We start from the raw sequence: 12,636 nt of genomic DNA on the forward strand, positions 1-12,636 counted from the left end.
GATAGCGGTAGGGTTGGTTGGTATATGGTTAATGTTGGAATTGGTATAGGGTTAGAGTTAATTACCAAAAATAATTTTAGACCATCCAGGCATTCAACCATCAGAACTGATACATGAGTTTATTTTGAATTCTATATTGTTACTTGCACGTGATGTGTAAAAATTATTGTAACCATTTTTTAAAACTAATATTTAATATGTATGGGTCACCTAAAGAGAAACCCTTAAATGATGGTGGACGAGACACATGCAAATTCTAGGTTTTGTTTTAGTTTAGAATTTGAACAATTGCCTCAGTCCTTAAGTCCTTAAGAGGTTAATTTACAGTTAGAAGCAACAAAAATATTGGATGGGCTGTGGTCTTGATAAAAATCGTATCAGGGACTAAAAATTAAAAAATAGCCTGGTTCACTGTGATAAGCAAAAGAGATACATTGTTACTCTTTTTACAAGTACTGAGCATGCTAACTTTTTTATTTCTCTAGGATAGTGAATTGGGTGTTAAGGGCATACATTGCTGTTGAACAGTTATACAGATATCAGAATAATGCATAATAAACATAATAACGCGTGAATCATTATAATAAATGTTTTTTATTTTTTTTTAATAGTAAATATAAGTATATTGCTTGTAGGCAAAGAGTTGTTCTATAAAGTGGTCTATTTTACTAAAAATGGAGCAACCACAATGGGAACCAGTGGAATCAGCATGCACATTCCATTGGTCACTACTAATTTGTGGACTGTAGAACTTGAGTGAAGTATATACTTTGCTTATAAAGGGGCTTGAGATGAGTGTACACATTCACTTTGGGTAAGCACAGTGGTGATTTATCTACCATTCCTACATTAATAATATAGATGGATAATTCAGTGGTTTGTTTTTTTCAGTCCCATTACTTTAGTTGAAGTATTGAATTTGTCCTTTGGCAGAATGTGAATAATAACATTTGTGTCACTATAATTGTATGATAGCTCTCTATTGACTAGAAAATTGTCTGTTTCTGTATGTCATAATGTGAATACATTTTGACACTTGCATGTCTGACAAAATAATGAAGAATGCACTTTTAGGAACATTGAGGTCTGTACATTAAGCAGTAAATTGTAGTTAGCTGAAATAACATTCGAAATTTAGACTAAAATTTCTGGTATACATCCATATACCCACTCACTTGATTCCTCGCTGATATTACAGTACTTCCTTTGCTTTTTTTTCACTGTCCTCCTCTTGTTTCTCATATATTTACTACATACATTTACTACAGCCAAATATGCATCAAGGTATTTTGATATTTCGTTCCAAAATAAGTAGGATCTTTCATTTTAGGAGAGGAATAATATAGATAGACAGTTATATTATAACTAGTTAAGTAAAATGAATGTTCACGGTCTAATATCTATAGATCATCATGAACTAACATGCTGATCTTGGTGCTGAAGAAGTTGCACTATCTAGAGTCATTAGGCATTATATTCAGTACCAAAATGTTGCAGATGTGCATTGTGTATGAAGAAGAAAAGCCCCATTGCTAAACAAGGGTGCACATTACTGGTTCTGTGGTGCTGCAAGTGGTTTGTGTGTAGTATGATATTGAGACTCATCTTATTTAACTTATTTGAGGATTAAAGTGTATTTTATTTTCTGAAAAGAAAAATAAAATACCCACCAATTAGTAGTAAGATTCAAGTACATTAAACTAGCTGTAATAACTGTTAACTTATTTCATACAATTATTAAAGCGGCACTGTCATGGCCGAATACCGGTTTTTTTTAACCCCCCCTCCCAACTCCACTACATCTAACTGGCCCCCTAGTCATCCCCAAATGCCCCTAAACCTATGTTCTAGGTGCCGCCATCTTTGTATGGGTAGATGAAGTCCCTGTGGGACACGTCATCTGCCCACACTAGATAGCACTATGAAATTCCCGCACATTCCCAGTTAAACACTTGGACATGCGAACGGGAATTTCATCCATTCATTCATTCATCAGAAAGACGAATGAATGAATAGAAATGTCAGACGAACAAACAAACACTGAATATCAGTGTTTGTTTGTTTGTTCGTTCAGTTTATTACAAGGAGGGACCTACCGGTTCGCAGCTCCCTCCTTGTAATATGTAAAGATAGAAGCGGCAGAGAGCAGTGCTCCCCGCCACTTCCTAAGCCCCCCATGTCCTCATTCACTCTATGGGTTTATGACCCCCATAATAGCATAAGGGAGATTAAAATCTCCCGAATGCCCCTACTCGCTATACCGTGAGTAGGGGAATGTCTACTAAACAGTGAGCAGCCTGTGGAAAAAAAAACCCTAGTACCCCCCCTCCCTGGCTCCCACCACTGAGTGACGGGTGGGGGCCCTAAAAAAACACTAAGGAGGGGGAACCTATTGTCCTCCCCCCGGCCCCCACCCCCCACCCCTGAGCAGTGGGTGGGTACCCTAAAGGATAATGGGGGGACCTATTGTCCTCCCCCCTGCCCCCACCCCTGAGCGGTGGGTGGGGGCCATAAATAACAATAAGGGGGGAACCTACTGTCCTCCCTCTGGCCCCCACTTCTAAGCGGTGGGGGGGCCCTAAATGAGACTGTGGGGGGGCCCTAAATGAGAATGTGGGAGGGGACCTATTGTCCTCTCCACGGCCCCCAACCTTGAGCGGAGGGTGGGAGCCCTTAAGGAAAATGAGGGGGGACCTATTGTCCTCCCCCCGGCCCCCACCTCTGAGCAGTGGGTGGAGGCCATGCATAACAATAAGGGGGGAACCTATTGTCCTCTCCCCCGGCTCCCACCCTGGAGCAGTGGGTGGGGGCCATGCATAACAATAAGGAGGGGGGAACCTATTGTCCTCCCCACCAGATCCCACCCCTGCACAGTGGGTGGAGGCCCAAACAATAATGGGGGGGACCTATTGTCCTCCCCCCGGCCCCCACCCCTGAGTGGTGGGTGGGGTCCATAAATAACAATAAGGGGGGACCTATTGTCCTCCCCCTAAGTGGGGTGCTCTAAATAAAAAATGCCCCCCCTTCCAAGGTGACTAGGGGTCCCCAAGCCCCTACTCATACCCCCCCCCACCCAAATAAAAAATAATCCCCTACCCCCCTCACCCTAAAAATAGTGAGGGGGGAATAAAAGAACTAACTACCTGTAAAAATAATGGCTGCTCACTGTTTACTAGACATGCCCCTGCGATATAGCGAGTAGGGGCAGAATTTACTAATACTAAGTAACCTTTACTTAGTATTAGTAAATTTGTCTGAAAGGCCAATTTAGGTTTTTAAACCTTTTGGTAGATAGCTCCCTAATACTGTGGGAATTAGGGAGTTATCTAATAAGTGGCTGCAAGATGCAGCCGCAGCATGAGTAGGATCGGAGTTTCATTCATCGCCTGACCATCTCTGACCAGCGGAGGAGCACAATGTGCTTCATTTCTGGTGGTCAGCCCCTGTTAGGACGCAATTCAGCAATTCAACAGTTTTGCCGGCATTCTGTCTAAGTGACAGGACGTTCGGGAATACTGACAGGAAGCATCGCGTGAAGAGGGTGGAAAGCTAAGAATTGTGGGAAAATTTCTCTGACCACCAGAAATGAAGCACATTGTGCTCCTCCGCTGGTCAGAGATGGTCAGGCGTAGGAAACCTCCATAAGACAAATAGTCCCTACTTTGACTTATGTTTTAAAGAAAACTAGAGCAGACATAAAAAAAATAAAGAACAGATCCTGAGAGAGGGAGAGAAGAGGAATCGATTAAAGAAAGGTAAGTTCGTCTTACTTTAAATATTATTCATTAATATGCCTTTGAACATATTTAGGAAAATAAGTACCTCCTAAAATTGTGTTTTGTGAGTTTCAGCAAACCCTTACAGTAAATTATATTTTCATTGGTTGGCTAACTTTGACTTGAATAATTTGTTCTATTATCAAGATTTTATTAAAACACATTCCTGCACAAATTAGGATCCATATGAAACACACTGCAGTACTGTTTTATGAAAGAAACGCCAATCATAATTAAGGAAAACAATTTGCTGAGCCTTTCTATTATTTCTACTATATTCATCTCGCTGTTCAAATACATTCATGGCTAAAACATTTCAGAATCAGGACAACATTAAGAATGAATTTCAAATCAGCCATTTCGAAAAAACTGAAAGTAAAGAATAAATGTAAACATTTACTTTGTACTTCAATCTATTTGGAAGAGAATTGGAAAGCTAGTTGGCCCGTTTGATAGCATTTATACATTTACAGAAGGGTCTAATGACTAAATAGCAAGTTATATATAAAATTCCTAGGATAAACAAATTCCTCCCAATTATCTTTATAATTCAGCCGTTTCCTGTTCTAAGATGAAAAGGCAAAATGTTGAGTAGGACTTCTGTAAAGTTCTTACAGGAAATACACAGTTTGAAAATACTTGAGAATGCCTTGCTTATTAGTAGACTGTTTTTATACTATGGAAAGGTAAACGGTATTTGGAAGGAAAATTGTATAATAACTTTTAAAGAGTCACTTCTCTAGAAATTTCACCACTAAGTAGCACGTTGACAGTGGTCTGTAATGAGTATTCACCTTTTTCACGTGATGCTCTGTTCTTTTTTTGTTTTGTTTTTAAGTTGCATTAAAGGTTACCTATTTACCTAATAGTCCAGTACAATCCAAACACAGCTATGACACATATCACAAATCAGGATAAAGAGAATTTTCTCTTTATGCTGACTACCATGTGTTAACAGAACATATAACAATAGGTTGAAATGGTAAAGATGGAGATGTGACTTTGTACCTTTTTATTTTTTTATTTATTACCCTTTTATTGAATTTATTTTTTCACAAGTAACAAATATATATTTGTTAAATATAGGTAAGTAGATAGTTTAAAATGCTGATAAGTTAACATGTTAAATTAACCAAAAAAAATATGTTACACTTAACTTGAAAAACCCCTGTTACCTATGTAAACATCCTTACACAAGCAAGGGTTGTCAATTGTCAACAGAGGCAGAATTGTCAATTTTTGCAAAAAATAAATAAATACTTAATAATGTTAGCTCGCTATGAATTAAAACATATAGAAAAAGTAATTGGATAAATACAAGTTGAACATCTGCTAATATTAAATTGAAAACTGAATATTATTTCCTGATATTATTTTGAGACATCATGACTGTCATTAGAAAAGGGTTAACTGTCAGTGTTTTAATAAACAGGGAATGAAGATACATTAAAAACTAAACTGCAAAATAAGTCAAGCATAAACTATGAGTGAAAATGTTTATTTAGTTATCTTTTATTTAAATTTTATTTTTCTGTTCTGCATTTTACAATTTGGTGTTTAGTGAATAAACCACTCAAGTATTAAAACTTTCTAAAATGTTCTGTACATATTTTTGCAAATATTACTGCTTGGGAAATATCTAAATTTACAAATTAAGTGACCTGCTACACATATAACATGATAAATGAATGATAAAAAAAAAAAAGAAAGAAAAACACTACCTGTATATAATACAAGCTGTGCTCTGACAAGTGCTACAGTTGTTTAGATCTTGTCCAGTTCTATAGAAGTTCCGCCTGTGTATTAAGAAAATCATTGAAATCATGAATTAAAATAATAAAATACATTTCTAAGATTGTCTTCTGCTGCTACTGTTTGATTGTTTATTTGTTTGACTTTTATTTAATAAAGGTAATGATTTGTAAACAGATGTTAACTGCTATAAAAAGTAATCTATCACTACATAGTGTGTCTCCCAGCTAGCATCTGTAAATTCCCCTTGTTCTTTAGCCTACATGCTCCCACTGGGAATGTAGCAAATAAGTTAATATGTGTATATAATGTGTCTATATAAATAATAAAATAATAATAATAATGTGTAAAATAAAGTAAAATTTTTATTTTTCTACAAGCATCAGTAACACATCATGATTTTTTTAAGTGTGGAGTGGGTTAACCGGCTCCCCTTGGCAGTCAATTCATTAGGAATAATAATGTCCTTGAATACTGGATTCTGATTGTTACCTCTGCCGGTGAGTGCTAAGCTTGTAACTTGTTATTTTTTTTCTTTTACAAATAGATGTAGTTTGTTATTTTCCCTTTTGTGACATTATTTGGGTTATAGTTTTCATAACGGGCACATTCCATGTACATGATATATTTTAAACACTTATGGGCCAATGACAAGCAAGGCTTCTCATTGGCCCATAAGTGTTTAATTAAAATATATCACGCATATGGAATGTACTTTACTATAAAAATTCCATACAAGCAAACTGGAACACAACCTGCATTACTAACTAGAAACTGTTGGCTGGCCTGTTGCATTTTGAGCAGTACAAGAAGCACCTTTATTTCATAATTAATTTTCTCCTCAATTAAATGAAGTAAATTTTGTTGAAAACCAAAAGTGCCAATTAAATACATTTCTAAACTCACATAATTGTAAGTACCTTAAGTAATTACAAGACAACAGAAATGCTACTTACACAGCAAGTAATTAATTTCTAATGTTATTTCCTAGCTCATACATTTCATAGTTGTAAATTAGAATATTGTGATATGTAGTTTCACAATTCTGCAATGGAATGGCTGTGAATAAATAATTATAACCTACCCTAAAGTACATAAAATTTTTAAAGTGGCTCAGTCATCAGAAATGGCCTTTACACTGTTATATTGCATCTTACATCTTTAGTTAAGCTTGTATTGTTTTGGCAGTTTCTAGTTATTAGGTAAGAGTAGAAAATACTCTTCTAGACATATTTTTGAAAACAAGAACAAAACAGGTTGACATTGTACAGTTAGAATACTAAATACATAATGCATTTTTAACTATAGGATACTAAGGAAACTAATTGAAAAATACAAAAGAAAAATTATTATTCCTTCACAATCATAAAAGGTGCTTTGAGTAAACTGCAGTCATAAATAGAAATGTTGTGATCAGTACTATATGCAATAAATTATTAGCTTGAGATCACTTATTTTACAACTAAATTACAACTAAAACTACTATATTTATTTTTGGTATTTATATACCGCCAACTTATCCCACAGCGCATTTACTATAGCTGGTTAGATTAAGCAAGCAACATGTTGGGAATGGTTTAAAGCAGAATTAAGATGATAGAATCTTTTTAAATCATCTAATTTGATTTGATTGTTCATAATAGTGACAATGTCCTCAAATATAATATATTGTGGCAAATATTTCTTTGTGCTTTAACATAACTGCTTTTACTAGCATTAAATTTTCATCCATTTCTTATTTTACATTTGATATCTAATGATATTACCTGTTGTCAACTATAAAGCAATCTAAATACCATAGCCACTAAGGAATGTAATGGTTTTGGTGCAATGTGTCTGTTCCTGCAGTCTCTTGTTTATAAATACTGCCATTTTAGTAAAAGCCAGTGTTTACATTTAGCTTGTAGGGACACCAGACCACCACTAGAGGTGTTTCCTCCTTACAGGCCTGCAATGTTTGCAGGACTGATGTTTGGCTACCTTGAAGCTAAGCATATTGCGTCTCTCTGACAGGCTCTCCAGTCCTTCTTTGTGGAGGAGTTTTAGTTTGGCTGAGATTATCATTACTGATGATCTCAATGAGGGATCAATAGGCTGCACAAGACTCGCACCGTGAGGTATGATAGGTGAGTTTATCTTCTTTATGTTTTCTTTTAAAAAGGGGCCTAAATCTAGTTTGGCTAAAAAAAACAAAACACCTCTAATATTGGAAATACATGCTTGTGTTTTCTAACGTTAAAGTTTCTCTTTCATTAAATGACACTTGTTTTGACACTTAATTCTATTCTATTCCTATATATTTTAGCAAAGCTTCCTTGGCATAAAACCATCGGAAAATACCTACATCTGCAAGTTTATTTAGTAGAGTGTAAATTGTTATAAAATCAAAGTGAATTTCAAATTTAAGACCATATAGCTAAATGTATGAAATATAGCTGATGAATTTGTTTCCAAAAAAAATAATTTTGGTTCATATCTAGATTCTCTTTAAATACACTTTGAATTTCCAGCATTTCACATTTTAGTAAATAACCCCAAAGTATTTGATTTTTTTAATTTAATATCTTTAAAAAACAGCAATACATTGGCAGAATTATATGCATGCATACTGTTTGATATGTTAGCTGAACTCATATAATGTTTATCTCTGTCATTATAAAATACATTTTAAAGCTTAACTATTAGAGTCAAACATTTAGAACCTAATTAATTTTATTCTGCAGTATCAAAACATGTGTGTGATAATAGTTGGTAGAACATAACTATTGTATGACAGATTTAATGTATGCAAAAAAGTTAGAAAACTTCATTTATATATACATTCAGTTTACAATTTTAGATTTGGGGAGTGATTTTAATGTTTGTAAAAAAAAAATCTGAAAAGTGCTGATTTCTATAGCTGTCCTTCTGTGTCGAATTAAGGCACATTCACTGTTTATTTTGTTTCTGTATACTGCGAATTAACTGTAAAAGAGAGTTAATATTTCTATTGTAAAATATTGTCCCTATTTTTATGTTTTATTTTAACTTGGGTGTTTTCTCTAATAAATGTAATTAAACAAACTTTTTATTATTTCTATTCTGAAATAGCAATTATGTTCCCTTAATGTTATGTAATGCTATACCATAGTATGACTTATTTCCAAATATAGTAAGCAGTTAAATATACGTTGAATACATTTTTTTCACAAATGCATCAATAGATATAATAAATTTAGTACTTGTTTACATTTTCCCTTAGATTCCAAACTTTGTCATACCCTTCACTGAATGCTCTGGCCTTTTCCAGGTCTTGAATTACATTCAAAAGGATCTTAATCTTCTCTTGATTTGACTGTAAGGATTCCTCTATGGATTTCAGTTTACCTTGTAAGGAACACAATTCACCTTGTGTGGTATGCCCCGGGTTTCCCTCTTTAGTTTCATCATAGGTATTATAATGTGTTTCAATCTTTGGGAAGAAATTGCTTTGTTCTACACCTCGACTGCACTGTGCTGTATTTGGTTGTGTTGGGTTCTTTTCTGTCCTTGTTTTAGTTGTTGCATCTTGTAATTTATCTTTCTTTTCAAATGTTCTTGATATTTGACTACTCCTAGTGGTGGGAGTCCCTTCTGAAACTTTGTGGGATTGGTGTTCTGAGTGAAAACAATATGATAGATTGCTGCTTAATGAAGGCGTTACATTTATAATCTTTTTAGAATCAATATTTTCTTTAAACTTCTCGACTATATTTTTATTCAGCCTATCGATATGCTCTTCTGTTTTTTGTTCCCTATGTTTTGTGAAGCATACATGTGAAATTGATGACTGTGTACATTGTGAATTATATCTGTCAGGACATCCTGAAGAATCCTGAAGTGTTTGTTCAGTTTCCAGATTCACGTTAGACTCTTCATATTCCTCTGAAATACTTTCCATTGAATTTTCAGGTACCTGTGTTGAAACTGTCACCCTTTGAAAAGTCTCATCAAATTCCATTCCTGAGCATTCATTTATGGGTCCATTGCTTTGTGCTTTAGATATTACCTGTTTGAAAGAACAGTATTTCCTGGCTCCTATAAACCCTTCCAATGTATCACCTGTTCTTAGGTGAGATAGCTTAATAGCCATGTCTTCATCTGAAAGGTCCCCATTGAACTGTACACAGCTTGAGCCTCTTGGTGATTTATTTAAATGCTTTGTTGCAGTGGGGTTTTTTTCCTTTAAAATTGGGAGATTTTTCCTGAGTCTAGGAGATGTCTGAACAGCAACAGTTTGAAGTCCCTTTTGTGATTTTGAGTAAGGAAAGGAACACATTGATCTGCTGTGACATTTTTCTGACTTTCCATTTATTAGTTGAGTGTTTTCACCAGACTTTAAATCCAATTCTGCAAAGCCAGGGGGATTTGTGTTTGTTGTATCCTCCTTAAATCGTACTTGCTGAGATTTGTTTCTACGATGATTAGAATGATTTAGGAGTTCTGAAGAATCTTGATTTTTTCGTTTCAGCAGTGCAGGTCTCACTTTCATTGTTTGCTGTTCCATTGAGTCACAGGATATGTTTCGTAGACAACTAGTTTCGTTGCGACCCATTTCACTAGGTCATATCAAGAGTGTATGAAAAGAAAACCACAAGTTCTCAATATGTCTGTATGCACGATCCATTCATGTTTGTTTTCTTCGGTATTTCCAGACAAAGCCTTGAAGTGTTTTTGCTTTTCTCATAAAATCTATGCTTCACCAAAGGGTTTCATTAATATGTATAGTACATTTATATTAAAAAAAAAAATAGTGATGCTTTGGTATTCTTCTAATTTGTGAGATAAAACTATTTACTAAAATGTTGTATCTTAGAAAAACATACTATATTTTGCCCCACTTCAAAATGCATAGTATTTTCATGTGACTTTTGATTTTAATTATTAAAAGGGGACTTTTTGTTTTCCGTAATTATTACTATTAAGTCTTGAAATGTAAACTACTTAAATATATTTTCCTTGATTGTGGCATAACTAAAAACTGCATTGCAATAAGCATGACATTTTTATCACAATGATTGGAATGTCAAATGTAACATTATTCCCTTGAATGATGAAATAACACATTGAAGATACTCCTCTCTGTCACTTTATGATTTAAGGAAGAACAGTCTTCTGCTTCCAGTAGTAAACTTTTTCAGTACTCATATAAGCATTTTCTGAAACAAAAAGAAATATAATACAATTTTAAGAGCAACTCCATACAAATAATGATTCAAATATATACACATAATATTAAGTAGTCATAACTGCATTCCAGGTTATTAGGACATAATGATAAATTATGGGTGAACTAACTGTAACCCATCACCAATTAATTTTTTTGAAAGGATGTGGAAAGTGATGTATGTAGTAGTCTCAATTTTGATTGAAGCAGTCAGACCAAGTTGGGAAGGTGAATTCAACAGATTCCAGGTGGGTCATCTGAGATCTCTGGCCAGAAGTGTTCAGTTCCAGTAATGTAAGATACTGTACAGAACCCCTAGACTAGAATGAAGAATACACAAACATTTCAGCCAAATGGGTGATAAAGTATTTAATTTTTTTAAGTCAATGTCTCTTTTTAGGACATCTCTTCTTTAGCCCTATTTTGGCTGAAGCACCATATATCTGCACCATATATCTGCTAAGACCATGCACAACTTCAAGGTGTAAAACCTACCAAGCATGCATAATTAATGTCCGACACTTGCACATGAGGTCCGGATTTTTGAATGCACACTGCTTGCTCTTGATTATCAGCACCTATTTTTTTTGGGGGTCACATAAACAGTGCTTTCAGTCAAAGAGAAATAAAAAATGACTGCACCTATGGATCACAAGTACTCAAGTACAATAACATAAAATAGTTATTCATTTAAATGCATGCATTACAAAAGGTTAGAGTGAAATGAGGTCGGCACACAGAAAACTGCGTATGCCCGCCACACAAGGTACCCATGACAAGCTGGAGAGTGGCAACGGAGCCCACCTGACCCCCTTGCCTGACAGCGGAGCCGGAGTCTCACTGAGCCAGGACTGTGGTATCGGCTGAAGTCTAGCCCATAAACTCTGAGCTCACCTGACACACAGGGTTGTCTTGTACTGTCTCACACTAGCTCATCTCCTCACTGACATTCTTAAAGCTTCTAATCTATTAATGCTCCTAATACGTATCTTTAACGTGACTTTGCATAGCATCCGATAATATATAACGTACACCGCTCAGTTTTTGTTTCACAAGTTCTAAATGTGATATGGGCAAATCAGTAGGCTACCGGTGTTGTTCCCTTCTCTTACCTTATCTTGACTCCATACCCAGTGGGATCTGTATCAACACCAGAATAAGTCTTTCATAGGCTCAGCATGTTAACTCTTACATACCTTTAGCTTAATCAATCGTCAATTTGCATGTCTTTACCATTATACTGTTCATACATTGCCTCACTACGTATAAGCTTGTTTTCCCTTAAAAAAATTGTGCACTGTTTCAATGCCATAACTGTATAATAACTGTGATATATTTCGGCTTCCAAACGCTGTTGTGGCGAGGTAAGCTGTTTGTCATCTTTCATGCACGCAAAAATAAAGAATTCAAAAGGTTAGAGTGTATTCAATCTACTATTTGAAATAACAATAAAAATATGAAAAGTTTTGCTAAAATTGATAAGCATTATATTAACCCCTTAAGGACACATGACATGTGTGACATGTCATGATTCCCTTTTATTCCAAAAGTTTGGTCCTTAAGGGGTTAAATGCAGTGCTTTCACAAAATATATCTTCTAACTTAAAGAAACACTATAGGGTCAGAAACACAAACATGTATTCCTGACCCTATTGTGTTAAAAACACAATCTAGCCTCCCCTTCCCCCCTTGTTCTAAAAAACAGTAGGTGTAGAGGTAACCGACCGGTTACCTCTGCTAATTCCCTGCCTTCAGCCACTCAGGAACCACTCAGAGTGTAAAGGGACCCATTTCACCCCAGTAACAGAACAACACACAGTCCTGGAGGTACAACACAATTTTATTGGCCACACACGGCTTTTATGCATACCCTGTGCAAGGGTTGGATCACACACACATACAAAGACACATCCCACAATCCTC

At 35.4% G+C, this 12,636-nt stretch overlaps 2 protein-coding genes across 4 annotated transcripts in view; one reads left to right on the forward strand and one right to left on the reverse strand.

Moving 5' to 3' along the window:
• The window catches only part of DOCK2 (dedicator of cytokinesis 2), an 816,002-nt gene that overhangs the window by 522,319 nt on the left and 281,047 nt on the right, over window positions 1–12,636 (forward strand). The gene's annotated exons all lie outside the window — the stretch shown is intronic.
• Window positions 1–12,636, reverse strand: part of INSYN2B (inhibitory synaptic factor family member 2B) — a 123,068-nt gene that overhangs the window by 7,032 nt on the left and 103,400 nt on the right. For 2 of the 3 annotated variants that reach the window (XM_063447504.1, XM_063447506.1), the window contains exons 1-2: window positions 8,789–10,708; window positions 5,498–5,572 (exon numbers count right to left, since the gene is read on the reverse strand). In XM_063447504.1, the coding sequence (XP_063303574.1) occupies window positions 5,498–5,572; window positions 8,789–10,101 (1,388 nt within the window). In that variant the 5' untranslated portion in view covers window positions 10,102–10,708. Of the gene's footprint in view, window positions 1–5,497; window positions 5,573–8,788; window positions 10,709–12,636 lie in introns of those variants that run through there. The other variant, XM_063447505.1, reaches the window with a different exon arrangement.

This window comes from Pelobates fuscus, chromosome 3 (assembly GCF_036172605.1).
Source record: "Pelobates fuscus isolate aPelFus1 chromosome 3, aPelFus1.pri, whole genome shotgun sequence".
NCBI lineage: Eukaryota > Metazoa > Chordata > Amphibia > Anura > Pelobatidae > Pelobates > Pelobates fuscus.